This window comes from Trifolium pratense, linkage group LG7, assembly GCF_020283565.1.
Source record: "Trifolium pratense cultivar HEN17-A07 linkage group LG7, ARS_RC_1.1, whole genome shotgun sequence".
In the NCBI taxonomy this organism is placed as follows: Eukaryota; Viridiplantae; Streptophyta; class Magnoliopsida; order Fabales; family Fabaceae; genus Trifolium; species Trifolium pratense.
The window spans coordinates 27216198-27242289 of record NC_060065.1 but is presented as its reverse complement, the minus strand read 5'-3'; the positions used below and the strand labels follow the sequence as shown (position 1 = coordinate 27242289).

The window sequence follows — 26092 nt, the reverse complement described above, 5'->3', positions numbered from 1 at the left end:
ATAGATTTCTTCTCCAAATCATCTATCATGCGTCTCCAAATCCTTGTTGCTTGTTGTGCTTGAGTCTCCAAATCGATTTCCACCACGCATCGCACGATTGACTTTGAAACGGTGACGGTGAAGTACGATTTGAATTGTTTACCCAAATCCCTTCGATTTCGAAACGTGGTTGTCTCCAATCCTTCGTTATCAACTTTCACGCCCAAAATTCTATCGATTTACGGTTCAAATCCCAAATCTCACGGTATGCTTAACATCTACACTAGATATCTGACCCATCTTAGTAAACAAAAAATCTAAGCTTTCTAGTTTCTTTCTACATGCCCCATTTTCTTTTTAAGATTTAGTTTTATTTTAATTTTGTTAAAGTTCAGATTTTTCTAAGAAACCCCTTTTTTTCTGGTGCTCAAAGTTTTGACTTTGTATCTTATTGTAGCTAAGAAAATGAGAAATGTGTTGTATTCAATGTTTTTCATTGAAGGGTATTAGTCATATGATGTTTTCCTTGTAGTTTCTTTGTTTTGGTGGAAATAAACACATCACTGTTTGTGTGTGTGTGTGTGAGATTTTATACAGTCTTTGTGTGTCATTGTGTTTATTTGTTTATGTGAGTGTGTGTTTGTGAGGTAATGAAATTTTATATTTGTTTCTTATGTTTTGTTTATGATGAAGCAATGATATTTTATCACTGTGTGTGTTTCTTTGTTTGTGTGTGGGTCATGTTTATCTTAAGTCTTTGGAGTTCATAAGGTAATGAGATTTTATACACTTTATATGTGTGTGCGTCTGTGTTTTTTTTATGTATTTAAAGTTTTTTTTATTGTTTATGTATCCAAATTTAAATCCAAAATGGTATCATCCTAGTTAATTAAACTTTTTATTATTTCTGGTGACTAAACTTATGAAGTTTTGGTGGGGGTGTGGAAAGAGGGTTGATTCTAATGTGTTATTTTACATATCAGCTTTTGTTCTGTACGATGATTATCTAGTGCTCTCAGGTATATAGGTGTCTAGCTTTAAAGATTTCATGTATATTCTAAGTGTAGTATGATTTGGTTTTATCTTAGTAACATGGTTTTATTTTATTGTACAATGATATGATTTTATTCTTATTGTCCATTAATGTTTTTTTACTATCGAGTAGCCGCACAAGTTTACAAAAACATATAACTCAAGTTTATTAACTTCTTAAACATATGGATATGGTAGAAGCACAGTTTCGACACGTTCTACATTTTTGGAATTTTCGGCCTTGCTGCGTTCTTAGCTGCGTTTTCAGCATTGGTGCATTCTCGGCATTGCTGCGTTCTTGCTTCTTTGCATTTTTCAGGTATTATTTTTTACAACCCACTCTATGTGCTTGATATATATTTGATTCAACTTCTGTTTTGAAAATGCTTGCGTTTACCTTAAAATTATTTATTCCCTTATAGGCTTATATAGTAAACTAAACATGATAAATAAGGATTGGGTTGAGTTGCCTCCACATAGTGAAGGTTATAAGGATGGTGTTGATAACTTTTTGGATATTGGATACACCAAAGGAATAGTTGAAGGAATAGAGATTTTGTGCCCTTGTGCTATATGTTGTAATGATAGTTGGAAAGAGAGAGATGTAGTGTATGACCATTTACGTAGCAAAGGATTTGTAAAGGGATACACAGAATGGATTTACCATGGTGACGATAAAATTCTTATGGATCTTGATGGGGATACTAATGATGAAACATCATCTGATTCATCATCTGATGATATTGACGGCTTGTTGTTTGAGACGTTTAAAGATGTTGCTGAAGGTGGAGTACATGAAGGGCTAAATGAAGACGCAAGGAAATTTTATAAACTAGTTGATGATTCAAATCAAGAGTTGTATCCTGGCTGTGAAAAATTCTCCTCATTATCATTCACCATTCGAATGTATTTGTTGAAATGTCTCCATGGATGGAGCAATGCATCGTTCACTGCTCTCTTAGAGTTGTTGAAAGAGGCTATGCCAGAATTGAACATCCCTGTCTCTTTCAATAAAACAAAGTCTATGATAAAGGATTTGGGCTTAGACTATAAAAAGATTCACGCATGTCCCAACAATTGCATGTTGTTTTGGAAAGAGTACGGGGAAGATGACTCGTGTCATCTTTGTGGAGCATCCAGGTGGATTGAATATCCTGAAGTTGATTGTGCTCCCGGAGATTCTAAAAAACCTCAAAAGGTTCCTGCCAAAGTTCTAAGACATTTTCCTCTGATTCCAAGATTGAAAAGACTTTTTATGTGTTCAAAGACAGCTGACACATTGAGGTGGCACGCAGAGGAGCGTTCAAGGGATGGTAGGTTAAGGCACCCAGCTGATGGCCAAGCATGGAAAGACTTTGATGCAACATATCCAGATTTTTCTCTTGAGACTCGTAACATCCGGCTTGGGTTGGCAAGTGATGGGTTTAATCCATTTAAGACTATAAGTCTTTCACATAGCACATGGCCTGTTGTACTAACAATATATAATTATGCGCCCAATTTGTGCTTGAAGGCAGAAAACTGTTTGATGTCGTTACTTATTCCTGGGCCACATTCTCCTGGAAATGCAATTGATGTGTATATGCAGCCACTTATTGAGGAACTTAAGATATTGTGGGATGTTGGTGTAGAAACATATGATATCTCAAAAAATGAATCATTTCAGATGCGTGCAGCTCTTTTGTGGACTGTGAATGACTTCCCTGCATATGCTATGCTATCTGGTTGGAGTACTAAAGGGAAGTTTGCTTGCCCTGCTTGTAATCATAAAACTTCTTCAACTTACTTGAAACATAGCAAGAAGATGTGTTATATGGGTCATCGAGTCTTTTTGGATTCAAATCATGTATGGAGGGCAAATGCAGCTTCTTTTGATGGAAAAACAGAATATAGGTCTCCACCCACCTTGTTGAGTTCAAAAAGGATTTTAAAAGACTTGAAACACATCCCCGATGTATTGGGGAAGGAATATAAGAAAAAAAGGCGTGGTCCGTGGAAGAAAAAATCTATCTTTTGGCAATTGCCATATTGGAATGATATTTCCTTGCGCCATAATTTAGATGTTATGCATATAGAGAAGAACATTTGTGATAATATAATTGGTACTCTCTTAGAGATTGAAGGGAAGAAAAAGGATCATGCGAATGCTCGTTTGGACCTACAACACATGAGGATTAGAAAAAATCTCCATTTGAAGGCAACGAGTGATGGTAAGAAAACTCAAATCCCTAAAGCATGTTGCTCCCTAACAAAGCATGAGAAGTCTGTTTTTTGTGGTGTTTTAAAGATAGCAAAACTTCCTGATGGCCTTGCTTCTAATATTTCTCGATGTGTTCAAGTTAATGAAGGGAAAATTTCTGGGTACAAGAGTCATGATGCTCATATTATACTCCATTACTTGTTGCAAGTAGCAATAAGAGGGATAACACCTAATCAAGTTTCTATACCTTTGATTCGGCTTTGTTCCTTTTTTCGGTGTTTATGCCAAAAGGTTATAGAGGTGAAAACTTTGGATAACTTGGAAGTAGAGATTGCTGAAACACTTTGTCAATTGGAGCGTATCTTCCCTCCAAGTTTCTTTGACATAATGGTTCACTTACCAATTCACCTTGCAAATGAAGTCAGATTGGGTGGACCGGTTCAATTTCGATGGATGTATTATATGGAAAGATATTTGGGTGATTTAAAATCTTTTGTTCGTAATAGGAGTCGTCCGGAGGGTTCTATTGCTGAAGCATACTTGGTCAAAGAATCTCTAACATTCTGTTCAAGATATTTGTCTAGTGGTGTAGACACAAGGATGAATAGAATGACACGAAATAGTGATGATACTCCTAGCATAGGTCATCCGATTGGGGGAAAGAAACTAATTTCTCTTGATCAGAAGTTGCAAAACCAAGCTCATGGTTACATTTTATTCAATTGTGATGAAGTGCAAGAATACATTAGGTATAATCATCTACTTGCTACAACCTTTCATTATGATAATGAGTTTCTTTTTCTTTTGTATTGAAAAATTAGTTTTTTATTTTTTATTTTTGTAGAGAGCATGAGCTTAATGTTCACAATCCTCGAAAAAGAAGTAAGTCTAGCAAATCTAACAATCAAAGAGAGGATTTTATTCAATGGTTTGAAACACGTCTCATGGATGAGGAAGTCTCTGATTGGTTGAAGGCATTGTCTAGGGGACCAAATGATATTGCTAAAAGGTATTCTGGTTATGTTGTTAATGGTTACAGATTTCATACAACAAAACGCGAAGCAAGGCTTAAAACACAAAACAGTGGTGTGACATTAGAAGCGGTAACTCAAGTTCTTAGAAATGCAAATGATGAAAATCCAAAAACGACTTGTTTGACTTACTATGGGGCAGTAAAAGATATCATTGATATCGATTATTATGGTCACAAAAGTTATGTATTGTTTAAATGTGATTGGTTTGTGGCTGAAGTTGACAAATATGGGTCACCATGTGTTTACTTTAACAAAAAATGCTACAAAAATGATCCATTTGTGTTGGCATCTCAAGTTCAGCAATGCTTCTTTATTGAAGATCCTTTTAATAAAAATAGACACTATGTTTTGAAGGCAATTCCAAGGGAAACATGTGACATGGGAGAATGTTTGAGTTCAGATGGCCAAGATTATAATATTTCAACAAATCTTGATGTATCAAAGGATGACTGTGAAGTTGATTTGGTTAGGGAAGATGTACCAGATGAAATCTTTGAAATACCTTTGTCAGAACTTCACAAACAAGAAAAAAATGAGAGTTTTGAAAGTGATGACGAGTCTACTGATGATTCTAGTTATAGTAGTTGTTAAGCAATGCCTTTTTTAGGTAGTGTTAACCATGTCTTTTCCCAATTTGTTAATCAATATTATTTTTGTTTATATCAATTTTTACAAATATTTGTTAATCACTATTATGGTGTTCATATATTGTGTTTGAACATTGATTGTATTGTATAATAATGTAATTTTATGTTTTTCCCCTTTGCAGCTCATCATTGTAGCCATAATGGACAATGTAATTGGTACAAAAGACGGAGAAAAACCGGGCAGCAACTTGCATCCTAGCTCCAGTCAGAAGTGACATTTAATGATAATGGTCAGCCTATTGGGCCAACTGCAAAAGTAGTAGCTCGCTTCGGTCTTTTCTTGGGAACATTGGCTAGGAACTCAATTTGTCCTCTAATTTACACAAATTGGTCAGGAATGCCAAAAAAGAATAAAAGACGTTGCTGGAGATATTCTAATGTATGTGTGTATGTATGAATTTGAATATCTAGTCTAGTTATTAAAAAAACTTTGATTTCTTGATCATGTTTTATCTTATATGAATTTGTAGCAGAAGCATATCTTGCCGGCTAAGGCACGAAGTTGGGTTGACAAAACTGTTAGAGATGTATGGAGAAGATATAAGCATGAAATTAAGAAGAGGACGACATAGGTGATGAACTTGAAGAGGACGACATAGGTGACAAAGAGGATGATGAAAATGATAATGAGTTGGATGATGTTGTTTTAGGATTGAACTGATACGAATCAGGGTGTGGTAACGGAAGCAAACAACCAATAACGAAGGTACTAGGTACCACCCTTATTAGTCGAATTCTATTAAGTGTTTTAGGTGTTTGTTTGTTGGGTTTTAGCGAAAACAGCAAGGAAATAAGCAATGTTAAACTACACCAATAGCCTAACACGAGATTAGCACTCAACACCAATTGAGCTAATCGAACTATTTTCAAGGCGACGCTTGCAAATAATCAGGCGAAAATTGTAGACACAATTTCTAATTGGACTGAAATGTTCTTCTTTATTGAATAATTGCAAATGATCAAATTACATGCATATATGGCCGAAAAAACAGTAAGGCCTAATTAAACACAATAAAACTAGTAATAAAAATGCAATTAACTAGAAATAAAATGACTTAATGCAATCAGCTCATGGTACTCCTTTTCCATGATTAGTCACACGCCTATTTAAGGCCTTGAGTGTCCCATTTATGCTTCTTTTGTAACCATCTTGGAAAGGCTTTAAATGGCTGAATTTTATTTGTCTTAATTGATGAAAATGCTTAAAATAACCAAGTAATTAAACTCAGCCCTTGATGAGGATTCCAAACAGTCCCCACGCCATTAACTTCCCTTTGAATGTCACTTGTGTTGATTTTCAACTCCTCTTGGTCAATTTTTGCACCATCCCCTCCCCCTTTGAAAGGAATTGACCTCAATTCTTGAATACCATCATCATCTAAATACGGTGAGAGATCTCCAACATTGAAAGTAGCATGTACTCCATATTCTCCGGGCAAATCAATCTTGTATGCATTGTCATTGATCTTTGATATAACTTTGAAAGGACCATCAGCTCTAGGCATGAGCTTATTCTTTCTCTTGCTTGGGAATCTTTCTTTTCTCAAATGGACCCACACAAGATCACCTTCATTGAATAACTTAGGCTTCTTATTCTTGGACCTTTGCTTGTAAACTTCATTCACGGCCTTGATCCTTTCTTGCATTTGCTTATGTAGCTTGATCATTGCTTTGAGTTTGGCCTCGGCATCTGGATGAACTAACTCCTCTTTTGGCATAACTATCAAATCCAATGGCAAGTAAGGATTCACACCATAAACAACTTCAAAAGGAGAATGATTAGTAGCATATGTAGGGGACCGGTTGTAGGCAAATTCAGCATGAGCTAGCTTCAAGTCCCAATCCTTTTGAGTTTTACTAACCAAACCACGCAGCAAAGTACCAAGAGTTCTATTAGTCACCTCGGTTTGTCCATCGGTTTGAGGGTGATGGGAAGTATTAAACAGCAACTTAGTACCTAATTTCCTCCATAATGTGTTCCAAAAATAACTCAAAAACTTTGAATCACGATCGGAAACAATAGTTTTAGGAACTCCATGTAAACGCACAATCTCACGAAAGTACAAATCAGCAACATTACTAGCATCATCTGTTTTGTGACAAGCTACAAAATGTGCCATCTTTGAAAACCTATCAACAACAACCATAATAGCATCTTTACCTCGCTGTGTACGGGGCAAAGCTACAATGAAATCCATGCTCACATCCATCCAAGGACCACTAGGCGTTGGCAAGGGAGTATACGCCCCTGGTTTGAAAGAACTCTTTGCCATATGACAAGTAACACACTTGCTAATGACTTTTTGCACATCTCCTAACATCTTTGGCCAATGAAAGTGTTCTTTTAAAATCTCCAAGGTCTTTGTAATGCCAAAATGACCAGCCAAACCTCCACCATGAGCTTCACGAACTAGTAACTCACGAATTGAATGCCTTGGGATGCAAAGCCGATTCTCCTTGAATAAAAATCCATCCTGCACTATGTACTTTCCAAATGCTCCATTCTCACAATTAGAGTATATTTCACCAAAATCCACATCTTCTTTATAATAATCTTTCAAAGTCTCAAAACCAAGTAAGCGAGTTTCAAGAATTGAAATTAAAGCATACCTCCTTGAAAGTGCATCAGCCACCACATTACTCTTACCATCTTTGTATTTTGAAGAGAAATTAAAAGTTTGAAGAAATTCAACCCATTTAGCATGCCTTGGACTCAACTTTTATTGCCCATTGATATACTTCAAAGACTCATGATCTGAATGTAATATAAAGTGATTAGAACGCAAATAATGATTCCAATGATCAAGAGCTCTCACAATGGCATAGAACTCTTTGTCATAGGTGCAATAGTTCAATCTGGCTCCTCCCAATTTCTCCGAGAAATAAGCTATAGGCCTTTTGTTTTGTATCAAAACAGCCCCAATGCCAACTCCACTAGCATCACATTCAACTTCAAATGGTTGAGTGAAATCGGGTAAAGCTAAAACAGGAGCTTCACAAAGCTTTAACTTGATCAATTCAAAAGCCTTTTGTGCTTGTTCATTCCACCCAAACGCACCCTTCTTCAAACATTCGGTCATAGGACTTGCTATAGTGCTAAAATTCTGGATAAAGCGCCGATAAAATGATGCAAGACCAAGGAAAGATCTCACCTCCGAAACTGTTGTAGGGCTCGGCCAAGTCTTGATAGCATCCACTTTTGTTTGATCAACGGATACTCCATCTTTAGACACCACATATCCAAGAAACACCACACTTTCAACCAAGAAATCACACTTTTCCTTCTTCCCATATAGTTTTTGTGCTCTTAGGGTCTCAAAGATTTGTTTCAAATGAGTGAAATGCTCCTCAATAGATTTGCTATACACCAATATGTCATCAAGATAAACAACAACAAACTTACCCAAAAAAGGCTTGAGTACTTCGTTCATGAGCCTCATAAAGGTGCTAGGTGCATTTGTGAGCCCAAATGGCATAACTAGCCATTCATATAGACCATGCTTAGTCTTGAATGCCGTCTTCCATTCATCACCTTCACGCATTCTGATTTGGTGATATCCACTCCTTAGATCAATTTTTGAGAAGATAACCGATCCATGTAACTCATCAAGCATATCATCTAGTCTTGGAATGGGAAAACGATATTTGATGGTTATGTTGTTCACCGCCCTACTATCAATACACATTCTCCATGATCCATCCTTCTTAGGAACCAACAATGTCGGAACAGCACATGGGCTCATTGATTCACGCACATAACCCATGCTTATCAATTCTTCAATTTGCCGTTGCAACTCCTTTGTCTCCTCTGGATTACACCTATATGCAGCCTTGTTTGGTAATGGAACTCCCGGAATTAGATCAATTTGATGCTCAATCCCACGGATAGGTGGCAAACCATTTGGTAGTTCAGTTGGAAACACATCTTCATACTCACCCAAAACAGCCTCCAATTGTTGTTTAAAAGGAGTCTCTACATCGTCTTGCTTAGCATTCTTTGCAACCAACATGTAGACTAATTCACCATTATCAATAGCATCCTTCACTTCATTTTCAGTTGCAAACATAGTGAGGCTAGGCTTTTTACCTCTTTTTGTAATCATGGAACGGACTTCATTTGATGCCATTGGTTTCAACACAATCCTCTTGCCATTGAAGTTCAATTCATGCTCATTGGACCTTCCTCTATGCGTGACATCCCTATCAAATTGCCAAGGGCGTCCCAAAAGTATGTGACTTGCATCCATAGGTACCACATCACACAAGATTTCATCAACATAAGATCCCATGGTTAGTCCCACACGCGTCTGCCTTGTAACATTTATGCTACTTCCATTGTCCAACCAATGTAGCGCATAAGGCTTAGGATGTTTTGTTGTGAGCAATCCTAATTTAGACACCATTTCAGTTGAAGCCGCATTGGTACAACTACCTCCATCCACAATGATACTACACCACTTATCTTTCACTTGACCCTTAGTGTAGAAGATTTGATTTCTTTGATCTCCTTCCACGGGTACAGCCTTGACTTGCAAAGTTCTTAGCATCAAGGTATCATATATGGGAGGTCCATATACTTCTACCTCATCATCATCATCTTCAACAATTTCAACTCCATCACTTTCAATATTGCCATCAGATTCTTCTTCTTCCTTCATCAACTCATCACGCATGCTAATTGCTTCTCGGAGGGTCACAACTCGTTGATTAGGACAAGCCCTAGCAAAGTGTCCAAAGCCTTGACACTTGAAACACCTAACCTTTGACAGATTAGTCTCCTTGGCCGTGGCAATGGGTTGTTTAGGAGCGGCCTCACTTTGTTTCGGTTGATTCACCATTGGTTTAGTGTTAGGGGCTGGATTTGCACTACCCGACACACCTCCCTTGGACCAACCACTAGAACTCCCAGCATTATATCTACTCTTGTTTTGATTTTCAATCTTCAAACACAAGGTGCACAAAGTGGTGAAATCTGTGTAATTACATAGCTCAACAGCAAAAGCTATGTTCTTATTCAGCCCACGAAGGAAACGGCTCATTCTTTGCTCTTCATTTTCCTCCACTTCACCCATTAGGCATAGGTTCTCAAACTCATCAATGTATTCAGTGACACTCATTTTGCCTTGCACCAAATCTGCAATCTTTTTATACAAATTCAGTCGGTGGTTTGATGGTACATATCTTTTGCGCAACTTCCTCTTCAAGGACTCCCAAGAGTGGATTTTCTCCTTCCCATCTCGTGTCCTTCTAGCCTTCAAACCCTCATACCACAACGATGCACTTTTGCTAAGTTTTAGAATCGCATATTTGCAACGTTTCTCATCATCAAGATCCTTGAAATCAAACATTCTATCAATCTTGCGCTCCCATTCTAAATAAACCTCCGGGTCTGCACTACCATTAAATTCAGGTAGTTCGGTGATTTTGAACTCATCCACGTTTGGACGTGGTTCACCCCTTCTAGGCCTCCATCATTCATCTCTCATGTCAACGTTCCTTAAGGCTTCACACAATTTGTCCATGAAATCATCACTGTTGAAATCCATTGTTGTCACGTAACACGGAATCAGAACCGTGCTCTGATGCCACTAATGATACGAATCAGGGTGTGGTAACGGAAGCAAACAACCAATAACGAAGGTACTAGGTACCACCCTTATTAGTCGAATTCTATTAAGTGTTTTAGGTGTTTGTTTGTTGGGTTTTAGCGAAAACAGCAAGGAAATAAGCAATGTTAAACTACACCAATAGCCTAACACGAGATTAGCACTCAACACCAATTGAGCTAATCGGACTATTTTCAATGCGACGCTTGCAAATAATCAGGCGAAAATTGTAGACACAATTTCTAATTGGACTGAAATGTTCTTCTTTATTGAATAATTGCAAATGATCAAATTACATGCATATATGGCCGAAAAAACAGTAAGGCCTAATTAAACACAATAAAACTAGTAATAAAAATGCAATTAACTAGAAATAAAATGACTTAATGCAATCAGCTCATGGTACTCCTTTTCCATGATTAGTCACACACCTATTTAAGGCCTTGAGTGTCCCATTTATGCTTCTTTTGTAACCATCTTGGAAAGGCTTTAAATGGCTGAATTTTATTTGTCTTAATTGATGAAAATGCTTAAAATAACCAAGTAATTAAACTCAGCCCTTGATGAGGATTCCAAACAGTCCCCACGCCATTAACTTCCCTTTGAATGTCACTTGTGTTGATTTTCAACTCCTCTTGGTCAATTTTCGCACCATGAACTAAGCATTAAACTTGAAGAAACTATGTATTTTGTCATTTTGTTAGACTTGTACTTCTAAGTATTAAATTTATTGTGGTAAGCCATGTTAGACATTGTGTCTACAATGTGAGTATTTGAGTTAATGTGAAGATTTAGTGATACTTTTGTAGTAAATGCAATTTGTGTTGATGCAATTCTTGTTTGGATCATAACTTATAGATACATTGACAGCGTGAACTCAATATTTCATTTTTAGGGGCTTAGTAATTGTTACCAGGATTGGCAACACGTGTAAAGCGTTGTCTTAGATTGTTCCCATTGTATCAGGTTTAGGGAACACTTTATAATCGTTGCAAGATATTGCAACATGCGAAAAGCGTTGCCTAAGATAACAAAGAAAATCGTCCCCTTTTCCTACAGTTTAGGCGACGCTTTAAAATAGTGTGCCCAAAAAGTGACAAAAAGCGTCGCCTCAGACCATAGGCAACGCTCGTATATAAGACACTTGAAAAACGTCCCCTATTCTTATAGGCAACAATTTTCACGGTTCTGGCAACAATTTCCAGTTGTTGCTAGAGACCATATTTGTTGTAGTGACTCAATCCTCTTGATCCAGCTTGAGGGGGAGTATAGAAAGTATTAGAGAAATTAAGGATTAAGATATTTTATTTATTCTCTAATTAATACTGTATCAATGAGTATAGAAAGTATTAGAGAAATTAAGGATTAAGATATTTTATTTATTCTCTAATTCCTAGGCTAGACTTTATCCTTTGTAACAATAATCTCCTCTATATATTGAGGTTGTAATCTGCACATGAATATATGACAATGATAAATCTTTTAACTCTATTTTTTTACTGTCTAAATCTCACATGTACTTGCAGAAGCCGATCCAAATCATATCTAAGCCAATGGAAAAACATTGATTTAGTGTTATAACTCAACTTCCGATAAAATAATCAAATCTAACTAATCAAAATACACCTCTACCTTTGTGCGCTCTTTGCCATTGTGAGAATTACCAAACTGAGCTTAATTTAGTGGCAAACAATGATGCAAAAGTTTGAGCTGCAAAGGGATATATAAAGGCCAGTAAGGCAGTAACCAAAAATTAAACTTGTACCATAAATTTAAACTATATAACATACAGCCTTATCAATGGACAACCTTAAAGCATGATCTAATCAATGTGGCATATGTATAATCTAAAAGTAATTTTGGGACATTCTCTAGTTATCATAAACAAATATGCATTTCAATAGTAGTAATCATAGCTTATTTTATCTCATTCAATCAATAGTAGTAATCATACTTCCATAGTAGTAATTCTTATTTCAAGGCAATCAATTTCTTTCATAGTTTCCACATTTCAAACCTGTAGAAGGTGATGCCCACACAAATACTAAACTAATGCAACTAAAAGTCTACAATTACATTCTTTAAATATAATCACAACATATAGAGATAGTTTATCAAATAATACAGTATTGCAACCAGTCACATATCCAGTCAGTTTAAGCAAACTCAACATTTGATATTCACGGCTCAGAAATTTGGGAAGAGTAATATTGCCAACTTTTCACGGCTCTCTTTACTGTGCTTACTTTGCTCTTTTTAATTCATTGCTTACTACACACCAACTTGTCATTACAAATTTCATTTCACATTTAACTAAAAACATATTTTCTTTCAATAGTTCAAAATAATTTTACCATGAGTCTCAAGCACACAGGAAAATTTAACCATGTCAATTTACTTGTTCATTTTGGCAAATAGGTTGAGAATAATGGAAAAACAAAATGCCATGGAATATAGTTATTTTAACAGCTGGAAATTGAGAGAAAGCAGGACTACAGACTTTGAGACCAGACCCTTCGTCACAGTTGCAAGAATCTTCCCAACCATATAGGTAAAAATCAAAACAAATAATCAAACAGAAAAACAAAAAAGAGGAAAAAAAATAATAACTTAAATTGATCGACAATGTTATAAAAACAAAAACATATTCATAAAAGCAGTTTTTGAACATATCTGCAAACAGACCAACACCACTACCAATTAAACAATTTATGTAACTATATATACAAATACCTTTAATGAAGTCATCAATTATTCAACACTTATGGAAAGAACGTAACTGCTTCTACATGATAACGTGCTTAATGTAGCAATAAACACTTCCTGGAGCAGCCGATATAAGCATTAAATGAACTGCTCATGTATTGAAAATTCTGCAGAAAAATAACCACCAAATGGTTTTTACGTGCCTCTCAGGGCTGGGCACAACCGACCCAATCCGATTGAAACTGTTCGGCCCAAACCGAAACAGAGTATTCGGGCCGGTTTATGTGGAACCGCGGGTTGGAATCGTGTAAACCGTGGATATTAAGGCATTAAATGGGTGGTTTACGGTTGAAAGCTTTCGACCCATTACAAACCGAAACCGAACCGTTATTAATTTATTATTATTAATTATTATCAAGCATATAGCTACTAATAGCATAATCATTTGAAAAAACAAGTAATTAAAAATTTAGACCAAAGATTTGGACAAAATATTTGGATAAAAAAATAGAAAATAATGGGCTGACAATATGGCTAAATTTAAAGCCTAAAAATTGGGGAAAAAAAGTTTGAATAACAAATGACACAAGTAACCTGCAATTGTATTGGGCCAATTTTAATTAAAAATTTGAGAAAAACAAAATTTTAAAAAAATGGTTTAAACCGTTGAACCGAACCGAAACCGAGTCAATCCGAGAAACCATAAACCGACCAAACCGAGTATTTAATTGGTTCGCTATGGTTATGCATATGTCACCCATCGGTTCGACTGGTTCTAGGGTTTGAGCCCAAAATCAAACCGAACCGAACCGATGCCCAGATATTTCCTCATTTAATGAGGGCGTATTTAGTGGGACTAAGTATAGGATTAGAGTTAAGGAGTTGATTAAGTAGCTACTTAACCCTAATCAGTTTTACTCCTTTCATAAAGATAAAGATAAAGATAACGATAAATACAAGATAAGTCAAATTATTGTGCGTGCCCCTTCTCCTAAAGTTTGAGCATTGTAGTGTCGTGATTCTTCTAATTGATAGTAATTAATTTAATTATATTATTATTATTAATAGTCAGTAGTAAATTTGATAGTAATATTGTTTATGTTTCTATTTCTATATTTTTATGCGTAATCATTTTATTTTTGCTATACTCTTTTTATAATTTTTTTTATTGGCAAAATTTTCTATAATATTTTTTTTTCTTCCTATTTTTATGTATAAATTTATATATGACCTTTTTATTATATTTATCTTATTCTTTCTATATTTTTTTTTGTATAACTTTTTTGTTTTTTTTTGTAATATTACTATGAAGGATAGAAAATTTGGAACATTATTAAAACTGATAAGGACAAATTAGTAAATTTTGTAGTAATCAATTTTATTATATTATAAATATTTTTTGAAACATATTATATTAGAACTAGATTACAATGAAATATATAAAATTTGGAACATTATTAAAACTGGTAAGGACAAATTAGTAAATTTTATATCAATTTTTTACATTTAGACTAGTAAATTAGTAAATTTAATAATAATCAATTTTAATAATAATCGATTTTATTAAGTAAATTAGTAAGGACAAATTAGTAAATTTAATAATAATCGATTTTATTATATTATTAGAATTAGAATAGAATTAGAAAATCAATTTTATACATTTAGACTAGACCTCGGAATAATCGAAACCTGTCCGAAATAATGCTAATGCTGTTGGCGCGGATGGCTGAAAAACAAATAACCGGAGGCGTGTAATCACTGAACTAAGGAATTATCCGCAAATATTGCGCAACTCTCCCAGAATACAACCGGTTCTTCTCGGTGATAAACGTACCGAGGCTATCAAGACACAAGAATATCAACAAGGTTGATAACTCAGGCACTGTTTTTTATATAAACTTATGAATCCCAAAGCTTTGTTTGTATATGTATGGAGTAAAGTTATGCATCTCTCGTTATGCTCACTAATTTTCCACTAAACCGTTCCACTCATAGTTTTAAAAACCGGACCGGACCGGTCCGGCCGGGAACCGGACAACTAAACGGGCCAATCACCATGCAGAACCGGTTAAGCAAATAAACCGGAGAAACCCGGCATGAACCGGCCGGGTCTGTGGTCAAACCGGTGAACCGGATAGCCTGAGCCGGACCGGACCGGTTTATATTTAATTTAAAACGTAGTAAAAAATATTAAATGTTGCTGCAGAGATTCGAACACACGACATGCATATAAAAACTCACTTGACTTACCACTAAGCCAACTGATCATTCATTTTACCTATGCGCCAACGTATATATATATATATCTAATAACATTTTATTAAAACTAATAAATAAATAGACATATTAAGAAATATGAGCTATAATACCACCTAAATCTATTTTTTTTTTCTTTTCTGAACCACTATTTTCTTCTTATCTTTTCTCAAACCATCTCATCCCATCACATATATATATCTATTTATTTATTTCACAACACTTTTTTTTACGAGATCACTTATATCTATTTTTTTTTTGTTTTTTTGGTATACACACTTATATCTATTTCCCCTTCCTTCAAAAAAATACACACACACTTATTCTTCCTTAAAAAAACTACATATATTTATTATGTATGATTTTTCATTAAATTTTTTATAGAATAATTTCTATTAAATTTTCTAGTTATAAAATTTAAATCATAAATGTTTTCTATAGACCGGGTTAGTAGTTATGCGGTCCGACTAGTGACTCACTGGTCCGACCAGTAAACCATTGACCCAATACATTGACCGGGTCGATCCTCGGTCCGGGTTTTAAAACATTGGTTCCACTACATATATGGCCATACATCTCATATATTAAGTGGTCAATTAATAAAATTAAATAATAATAACGTATGAGTAAAATAAGGAAAAGGTGTTGATAAGTATTAAGTTCAGAAAAATTATGATGCACGTTGAGAAAGACCAAGTCTCCTATCCTATTAATTAGGTACACTAAAAGAGTAACTTACAATACTCATTTCTCGGTCAAAATTAAGATTGATTTTCCAATTAAAATTAATTAAGTTGTGTTACAGTTAAATATAAAATAATTTACTTTTGAAATATCTAAAAATATCCAACAAATGCACACTCACTTTTAATTTAAAAAAAAAAAACCCACAATGCGACCTACCAGTTTCACGTCACAGTTGATGCGACCAACCCACAATGTGTTGGTTTGTGTAGCATTTTTCATTTTGTTTTTCTCCTCAAGGAATTGTTTCAAGTTTCAACCATCAATGAAACACATTAGAGATATCTAAAGTTTGGAAATTTATTTGACCTTAAAAATATCTTCGACTTTAATGGTGTTTGTGATATCACTTATGCCTATTAGAAGGGAGGTCAATTTGTTATGTTTAATTTTTTATATATATAACTAGTTTTATTGAAAATAATAGAAATTTGATAATTTTTTAATGCAGATGAATCCCTGTAGGAACCATAAGGATCCGTAGGGATGAGGATGAAGGAAGAATATCCTCCGAAGTGGAGAATGAGGACGGGAATTTAGATCATTTTAAATGGCGGAAAATTGTGTGATAAAATACTCCCTGCTCATTCTCATCCCGTTGACATCCCTAATTAGAAGTAGTATATACTACATCTCCCGCAAGACCACACAACCCGATATGATATGTCATACTCATAGATATCAAATCCCTCCAGTAGCATGAATTTTTCTCCATGTTCTTGATCCATTATTTAATTTTAATATTCTTAACTCACATCAAAGAGGACTAAAATTGAGATTTTAACATATAGGAACCATGGGTTCAAAAAAATCTCCTTTGCAAACATGATTATTTTTTGGAGGAGTGTTAGGAAGACTCGTATTTTACAAATTACAACACTTTCTAACACTCTATAATTTAATACATGTGGACCCCAAAAATATGTTCCACATAAAATAATGAGACTAGCGTGTGTTTGGATCCGGACCATCTCCTTCAATCAATTCTCTCCCATTCTCCTTCACTAATATGTCTATCTTTCTTGTATTTTCTCTCTCTTTTTTAGTATTCTTTTAATTTATTGTCTCCCAGTTCTTACGCTTGTATTGTATCTTTGAAGGATGGAGAATGATAGAAGGAGAGGATCCGACCTCCAATTAGAGGATGAGTGTTAGAGAGAATGTTGAAAATAGAATGTCACTGATACCTCTTGTAAAAAAAAAAGTGTCTAAAAGATTGTATTTTTTGTTTCCAGTGTAATTTTAATTGCTTATTTTTCAATTGTGTCATTGTGTGCACCACTTCGAAGTTATTATTCTCCATTTTGCATTTGTTCATAACTTGTAAATCATGCACCACTTGAACCACTCTTTCATTTTAGACAAAAGTGAAAAGTGAAAATGACAATTATTTTATGACAAATTTTCCTCGTAAATGTGACAATTATTAAGGGACGAAATGAGTATTTCTCTACACTATAAACTTATGAATTTACATACCATTACTCTTCTGCTACATCAATTGCTGTAGTTGTACATCCAACTTTTACTTCATATAATATTGATAACAGAAGCTATCTATTTAGCAGAATCAAAAGGGAAAACAAAAATAAAGATTATATAAACAATGAATGAATATGTTGAAGCCACAAAAACGTTGTAATAAGTACTTATGTACAAACAGACATAAAAATCTGTGAACATATATGATTGTAGAATATTATGTCATCTATTGTTGCAACATAGTGGTTTTCCCTTGTCTTGCAACTTATCCCACATACATGTCATTTGTCTTGGAGATTGGTAATGTGCAGTGTAGTAACCTTCAATGCAACCAAATTGGCAGAACTTATAGCTATGCACATACTCAACTTCTGTTGAGTTGTTGAATTGCTCTACCCACATTCCCATGCTCACATCCTCCATTTTAAATAACTACACACAGTCACACACATTGAATCAATTTCATTAGTGATAATGTTGCCCTAAACTAACCCCTAAAAATACCAAATTTTTTGGCCAGAGCCCAGGCAACTGCCCAGACTTGCTGGGCCTTGGTTCCACCCATGCACAAGTATATGCTCAAACTAGCGGACTTAGGATCTGCTTAGATTAACTTATTTGAATTTATCTATTAGCATAAACACTAGTGAGACTATTTCAGAGAGTTTATGGAAATAACTTAGTACTTACGACATGTCCATAAGTTGTTTTCAGCTTATTTCCATAAACTCCATGATATCTTCTGAAAATAGTTTTACTTTATTTTATTTTTTGTTATAAAAATAGCTTATACATAAGAAATTAACGTGCAATTAAACTGCTTATCCAAACTGACCCTAAAGGTGGAACACTTTCCATGCAAGTGTGTGTACGCACAAAAGGGAGAAACGAGAGGTAGAAGAGAATGGAAAGCACAAGCAGGGACTGGTGTAATAAGCAAAGATTAAATTGCGAACTTACTTTTAACTTGTGCTCCTCGAAGTTAGATACAATGAACTTAGCAATGTCTGATGAGATTATATAACCTGGACCATTAGCATAGGTAGGATACTCTTCTTCCGCCCATTCCTGAGAGTTAATGAACAAAGAATTAAAAACAATCATAAAAGGCACCAAATATTAAGTACTTTTTCGTATAAAGAGAGTACATTATATCTAATTCACGATCTCAAAATTCCATGATAATACAAATGGAACTTCACTGAAATGTTCGTCATATTATTTGAAACTCCTAATGCCGTGATTGAATAGAATACCATCTATCTGATCAACTAACAGCAGAATACTTAGGCCCCGTTTACTTTGTGAAAACATATTCTGTTTTCACTTTCTAAAATTATATTCATTTTAAATTGTGATAAAAGACTAATGTAGATACAAGGTTAATGTAGTTCACAAGGAGATAGAAGACTAATGTAGTAAATAATTGCGATAAAGAGAAGATGGAACACAAAATAGAATGAATGTATTTAAAGAAATAAACAGTGTTGTTATTTTCAAAATTTATGAAAATGGTAAGAAAAATATTAGATCTATATCCACTTATTTTTATTAGTTGAATTGAAAATGAAAACAAGAAACATAGGAAGTAAATAGGAAATTAGAAACGCAAAACAAAGAAAAGAAAATCATACCTCATATGTGACTGCCCATTTACCATCGCGAAGGGGTGTATGGTGGTAATTCATATTGCCAATGTAGAGACTTCTGCCAATTCCAACTTTTCTTACTTCACTGATGATAGAATCCAATCGAACAAACGTGTCATCGTCACATTTCATGATATTCTTAGCAGCTACGTTACGAATCTGAAAAACCAAGTTCAATAACAATAAGTAATAGAGCAGAAATCCGAGGGCAGATGGAGGAAATGGAAAATATAAAACACTAATCTGCCATTACTCACCCCATATTCAGCGATAGCTACAGTCTTCACCACAACAAGGTCATAATGATCCATATATGGAACTATAATAATATCACCAAAATAATCGGCTTCTTTCTTTATGTCCAAATTTATATCCTTCCTTGCATGCTTTTACATGAGAAATAAGAAATAGAAAATTGTAAATCATTTTAATAAAAGAAAGTATATTTCAATTTTATCATTATTGAGGGGTATGGAAGATGCATTAAATCTTACCAAAGCAACAAAGAATCGAGCTACAACATGTGAAGATTTGATTAGCTTATGTTGCATCCACGATTTTCTTACAGCCATTCGTTCAGCAAAATGGTTGCCGGCAGAAATTATTCCAACGAAAAGCTCCACGTTCACATCGAGAATAGGTGGAGCTTTCCATTGAGGAAGCAATTCAAGATGCATTTGTGGTGCAAAACTTGGATGTGATGTTGGTAACGAAGCAGCATATATAGAGTGCACATCAACGTCCCCTTTTATGGATAGACCAGTAGCGTCCTCGAGAGAAAAACCCTGAGAATATAACATAAACGCTTTAGATATTTCATCTGCATTCAAAAAGTAGAAGTAGACATGACATGACGATTGTATATACCGTGCGATATGGAAAAGACGTCACATGCTTTCCGTCGACACTAACATGGTAACCTTCCAAGCCTGCTGTTAAGGTGAGAACAAATAATCTTCCCTCTATAAAAGGATATGGCCAATCTAAAGTGATCTTGTGTTTTCTCCCTATCATTCTAGGTAACCACCATGTTGCATTAGACTCTTCTGAACGGCTATCATCATCGCGAATCCACTTTTCACATTTCACCTGTCCATCGACTTCATAAAGCAACAAAAAAAAATTGCACAGATGAGCAACATTGCTTAAAACTGACATGCTGAAGAGAAAAATGGATAATAAACAATGTACACATTCATACAAGAGAATGATAACAGAATCCCATTTTTCTTTCAACTAATTCACAGAACAACGAATTCCACGATACGGGAATAATATACATGGACATGAAGGGGTAAGAAACACTACCATTAATATGAAATTATAAACACCGGGGGAGAATGATTTCACACACTGTTATTTACCACAAACTATTCAAACCCCTTTAACTACATTCATTTCAATTTCAACTCTGTTAGAAATCAAAGATGCATCAATAATAAACAGAAGTTCAGACCAACAATTACAGCCACAGTATCATGATTTTAAGGTTAAGGTTTCCATATTCACATTACAACTGCAATTTCACCAAAACAGCAACAACTTTCTGCAACTTTATAATTGCACAACAAGCAATAACATCATAACTTTTCAATTACAACTGTGGCCACAATTGCATCGACTTTCTGCACATTTTGTAACAGCAAACCAACTTCAATTTTTTTTTGACAAACAAAACAACTTCAATTTAAAACCAAGACAACAATAACAAAGAAGTTCTAAACTTTAAAATGAGAAACATTGAAATCAATTAGTTGAGCTTATCTACTTACATACACACTTGTGAGACTGTTAGGGACAGCCTATAGAAACAGCTTATGACATGTCCATAAGCTGTTTTAAGCTTATTTCCATAAGCTCTCCAGGACAGCTTATGAAATCAATATATCAACACAATTTGACTGTATTTTATCTTTAGTTATAGAAATAGCTTAATTAAACTGTATATCCAAACACAGCCCAAGACAACACCAAAATTCTAAACTTAAAATGAGAAACATTGAAATCAATTACCAGTATCTTCATCAGCCCTAGACTTCCATCCCTCACACCTGAGTGAAGAACCCCATTGCATCCTATAACAAGTATTCTGTTCAATCACAGGCTTTCCACTATAATCACCTTTCAACCTAGGATTGAAATGCAATATCTTAGGTGGTTCCTCCTCATCAACTACCTTCAATCCTTGAAGCTCCATCATAAACTGTGACACCAACACCTTTTCCTCCTCATCTTTCACCACATTTATCTTAGGATCACTCTCCCAATGAGCCAATCGCGGCGTCCCAACAACAGTAACATGAGACCACAAAGTCAACCCACAAGGAATCACCATGATCCCTTTCTGGTTCCTTAATTCAGACCCAGATAGCGAAATCGAATGCTGACACGAATCAGAATGATTCTTCTGATTCTCAAACATGAACTTAGTCACATTCTCAGATTCCAAACTCTGAATTTCTTCCCACATTCTCTTCCCTTTAATCCAAGCTACCTTAACATCCCTTTGAATCTCGGAAAATTTGTCTTTTTCAAAACCAGTTTCATTCAAATCACCTTCATTGAAACTCAAGGTGGAAACTTTTTGCAACTCTTGCATCGGTTTTCGATGTAGTGAAGCTTGGTGAACACTAAAAGCTTCATCTGAAGCAAAGTTTAAAGCTTTTCTATGATGGGTATTTTGGATTTCATTCCTAAGAATTGAAGACACTGAAACAGACTCAAAAGTTTTGAATTCAAAGGTTGTGAAGATCAAATAAAGAAGCATAAGGGTCATGAAAATGTGAAGAAATTTAGGCTTATTTGGAAAGAGTAAAAATGGGTTTAGTTTCTCTTTCTTCATTGTTTCAAAAGATTAAAACTTTATTTATTTTTCTGTGAATTAAATCAATGAAGTAGTAGTATATAAAAATGGAGGGGTTAATTATATGTTACCTAATAATAATACAGAAGAAGAATGAGAATTGAAAATGAATGAAGCAGCTTTGGAAGCTTAGCCGTATAGAAGAAGAATATGAATATGAATGATTGGGACCAGCTTGCACATTGTTTAAACTTAAACTACAACGGCAAATATGACAGAGAAGGTTTGTGTTCTTGTGGAAACTTTGTTGTTTACTTTAGGAATTTGAATTTTTTATCATATTACTTAAATATGTAAAATAATAAGATTTTATTTTTTCTATTATTCAACTTTCTTTAATAAATTGCAAAATAATTTGTTGACATTGCATTGTATATTATAGGCTTAATTAATAAAATGGTCCCTTAAAGACATTTTTGGTTTCAGATTGGTCCCTTAAAGAAAAAAAGGTCCAAATAGGTCCCTTAAAGAAAAAAAAAGTCCGAATAGGTCCCTTAAAGACATCTCCGTTAATCAGTTTGGTCCCTAAAAAGAGGTCTAAATAGGACCAAACTGATTAACAGATATGTCTTTAAGGACCTATTCGGACCTTTTTTTCTTTAAGGGACCAATATGAAACCAAAAATGTCTTTAAGGGACCATTTTATTAATTAAACCTATATTATATATGTATGGGATTGAGGATCGAACTCTAATCATCCCACTTATCCTTAATATATTAAGGCAAGATACTGTGCTATACACAATTCAGCGCCTAAATCATCTCCAAATCCCGCCTAAATCTATCCTGCCTAATTAATTGTTTTCACATGCAAGTCCTTTTTTTTTTTTTTACAAAAGAAACTCTCCATGTTCCAACCATTGGGTTCCACTTCTGTTTATTTTTCCAACATAATATCCCTTCAACTTTTCCTCTGCAAACGTTCTCCTCATATATAAGTCAGGAAAAAATGTTAACATACGCATATGTGGCATATGTTAAGGAATCAAAAATAAAAATTATGTTTTAGAATTTGTGCATTTTAACTTTTCAAAAATTAAATTTTTTGTATTATTAAATGTTGAATTTCTATATTAAGATATCTTAACATGTGTCTTATATGCACATGTTAACAAGACCCGTAAGTCATTCGTTTTTTTTTCTTCCTTTCTTTCAATTTAAATAATTCTATTATTGCTCTCATTCACATCAACCATATTGATCTTAGTACAATCCCAACCCAAAGTCTAAGGCGGTTTTTATTTTATTTTTAATAAAATTTTATTTTCAATTTTATTTTCATATTTTATTATCATAATATTTACTTTTTACTCATGACCAAAAATATATATTGACTTACCCGCCAAAAAATAAATATATATATTTACTTTTTGCTAAAAATGGTAAGTCTATTTTTCGAACTATTTTTTTAAAATTTAATTTATAAACATTACTGGTATAAAATTATTTTACACATGTATCCAATAATCTATTGACACATCATGTAATTTGTTTTAAAACACATAGCGTGTTCCATCAATTTGTTCTACCATAAAAAAATTTCCTTTCATATATGTTATTTTCTTTTTCCCTTCCAATAAATAAATCATTAATATATTAAAATAAAATACAACTTAATTTGCCATCCGCCCATCTCATCAAATAATATGAAATATCTAAAACGATATTTTTAACAAAAAACAGTACACTATATAAAAATATTTTTAAAAAGAAATAAAACAAAAGGGTCCTTAATTAGTTATTTTGTGCAAGGTTTCAATTCTTTAGATTTAATAAACAGACAAAGCTACAAGAATTGTGTCCACAAGGATTTGGGACGGGAAAAATGGTAATCACATTTTGCGGCAGTTATGTATCAAATGTTTTTCTTTTATTCCATAATTTCAACTAATAGATTTTAGTTACAGCCTCTCATAACTGTTTAATTATTCTAAAGTAATTCAAATGTTGTTTTTATATATAATTTTTAATATATATCTCAATGTCACATAAAAATATAACTAGACTATTTTAAAATAAAATGTTATTTTCAAATTCATAAATTTATAAAAAAAGAATTTCATAAATTTGTAACAAAATACAATCTCCATGCATAATTTGCCCCGTGCATCGCACGGGTAGAAATACTAGTTTATCTTAAGGATGAAATTTATAGTCACTAAGTTACTTGACAAAAAATATAGAATACTTTATTTAGATAAAAGTGTCAAATATAAATCGTATAAATACATGTTAATTGTTACATTGTGAGAGATATTTATCTCGGGATAAAATATATATACACTATAAATTAATAGGCAAATATCACGTTTGTAATAATTAAGTCTTTAAATTTTTTTGGAAAAAAAATATCCTTTAAGTTTATATTACTCTTATTTATCATATGTTACAAAAGCTTGTATTTGTTATGCTTTTGATTAATCTCCTCCAATATATGTGTCTTTTTCATCAAAATACATACCAGAGTGAAAGTCAATGTTAATTGTCAGTGCACCAATGTAACAAAGGTTAATTGAAAGGATAACGATGTAGCAAGTTAAAAACGTAAAAAAAAAAAAAAACATATTTGTTACTTAAAAAACTTAATGATCTTAACTGTTAAAAAAAATTAACGATTTAATTATTACAAATGCAAAACTTAAAAGATTCTTCGATACATTTGCCAAATTAATAAATCCCGGTAATATAACTTTGGAGGACAATATAAAAACGAATCAATCCTTTTGCTCACAAAAAAAATATGAAAATGTTAAAATAAAATAATGTTTGCATTTAAGTTATGGATTATATATTTTTTTTGTTTGTGTATTAGTTTAGTGTCTAAATTTACACATTTTAAATATGAAAAAGTAAAAAATTTGGAGTTTAGACTCCGAATCCACCAATAGAAATGAGAGTCGAGAGGTTCATACTTAGGTTATGACGTCTAATTTAGCAATTTTAACATTTCTGTCCTTTGAAAAAGATTTGTAAACCAAGTTAACGGTTAAGTTATTAGTTTTACTAAAAACAATAATTAAAGTAAATTCTTTAAAAAAAATTGGTGTGTCCAGAGAAAAATACTAAATATAGTAAACACACAAAAAGTGGTGTATTTATTATTATTACTAGTATAACTTACTCGTGCAAATGCACGGGTTAATGTTCAATGAAAAATATAGATATTTTTTTGACACATGAAAAATATGGATTATTAAATTTTCAATATTTTGTGGTTTTTTTAATTATTTGTAAAATTAATTTTATATTTAATGTAATAATTTATTTAAATATGATAAATGATCCAAATTTTGGAGATTTTAAGAAGAAATGGTAGAACGGAGAGTGATACTCCACTCCCCGTTCCCAACCCACATGTTCGTATATTTGTTCTTTTATTTTCATAAAAAAGGTCATTAAGCAAAAACTAATCTAACGGTTAATATATATTAGTTCTTAATCGTCATCTCTCTCCTTTAGACATTTGTTTTCTTATGGAGTATTTTAGCCCATGTCTCCGTGTGAAAAAATTTCACATTTGTGTAATGAACAGTAGAATTATTTGTCATTTGCTTGACACAAAAAAAATTTATATCATTTTTTTTATGCATATCTTATTTGTTAATTGTGCAAATTTTAAAAAATTTATCTATTTGTTTATCTTACAGTGATGTTTGAAAAATAAAAACAAAGTAATACATGATATTATTACTTTTAATTCTTTCTTTTTTTATATATAAAATCATTGTCACTTTCCTTACTTTCAATTGATATTTATCGTATTTTTTATATAATAAAATCTACAAATGTATGTCCCACCCTATGTAAGTTATTTTTTGCTTAATACCTCCATGTAGATTATTTTTTTATCAATAGCCCCTATTGTAATATTATGTTTGGTATAAATCACTATG

General features: G+C 33.5%; 3 protein-coding genes across 4 annotated transcripts; 2 read left to right on the top strand and 1 right to left on the bottom strand.

Moving 5' to 3' along the window:
• Window positions 1-1453: 1453 nt before the first annotated feature.
• On the top strand, window positions 1454-4024 carry LOC123896162. The gene has a single exon (XM_045946582.1). It carries the CDS (start codon window positions 1454-1456, stop codon window positions 4022-4024), a length of 2571 nt encoding a protein of 856 aa, XP_045802538.1.
• Window positions 4025-4070: 46 nt separating this feature from the next.
• On the top strand, window positions 4071-5782 carry LOC123899369. 2 transcript variants are annotated; one of them, XM_045950478.1, is made up of 3 exons: window positions 4071-4852; window positions 5015-5271; window positions 5366-5782. In XM_045950478.1, exon 1 carries the CDS (start codon window positions 4156-4158, stop codon window positions 4834-4836), a length of 681 nt encoding a protein of 226 aa, XP_045806434.1. In that variant the 5' UTR covers window positions 4071-4155; the 3' UTR covers window positions 4837-4852; window positions 5015-5271; window positions 5366-5782. The 2 variants fall into 2 exon arrangements, with proteins under 2 accessions (XP_045806434.1, XP_045806433.1); XM_045950477.1 differs by having other exon boundaries at window positions 5363-5782.
• A 12022-nt stretch (window positions 5783-17804) lies between these two features.
• Window positions 17805-22456, bottom strand: LOC123897767 (hydroxyproline O-galactosyltransferase GALT6-like). Its single transcript, XM_045948543.1, has 7 exons — window positions 21349-22456; window positions 20203-20435; window positions 19830-20120; window positions 19593-19721; window positions 19321-19494; window positions 18647-18754; window positions 17805-18118 (listed from the first exon to the last, which is right to left on the bottom strand). Exons 1-7 carry the CDS (start codon window positions 22175-22177, stop codon window positions 17909-17911), a joined length of 1974 nt encoding a protein of 657 aa, XP_045804499.1. The 5' UTR covers window positions 22178-22456; the 3' UTR covers window positions 17805-17908.
• Window positions 22457-26092: the final 3636 nt, after the last annotated feature.

Coding starts and splice junctions, on each gene's coding strand:
- LOC123896162 (XM_045946582.1), top strand. CDS start 1,454: ATGATAAATAAGGATTGGGTTGAGTTGCCTCCACATAGTGAAGGTTAT.
- LOC123899369 (XM_045950478.1), top strand. CDS start 4,156: ATGGATGAGGAAGTCTCTGATTGGTTGAAGGCATTGTCTAGGGGACCA.
- LOC123897767 (XM_045948543.1), bottom strand. CDS start 22,177: ATGAAGAAAGAGAAACTAAACCCATTTTTACTCTTTCCAAATAAGCCT. Junction 19,722..19,829: donor CTCGATTCTTTGTTGCTTTG/GTAAGATTTAAT, acceptor CTCATGTAAAAG/CATGCAAGGAAGGATATAAA. Junction 19,495..19,592: donor TAGCTATCGCTGAATATGGG/GTGAGTAATGGC, acceptor TTGGTTTTTCAG/ATTCGTAACGTAGCTGCTAA.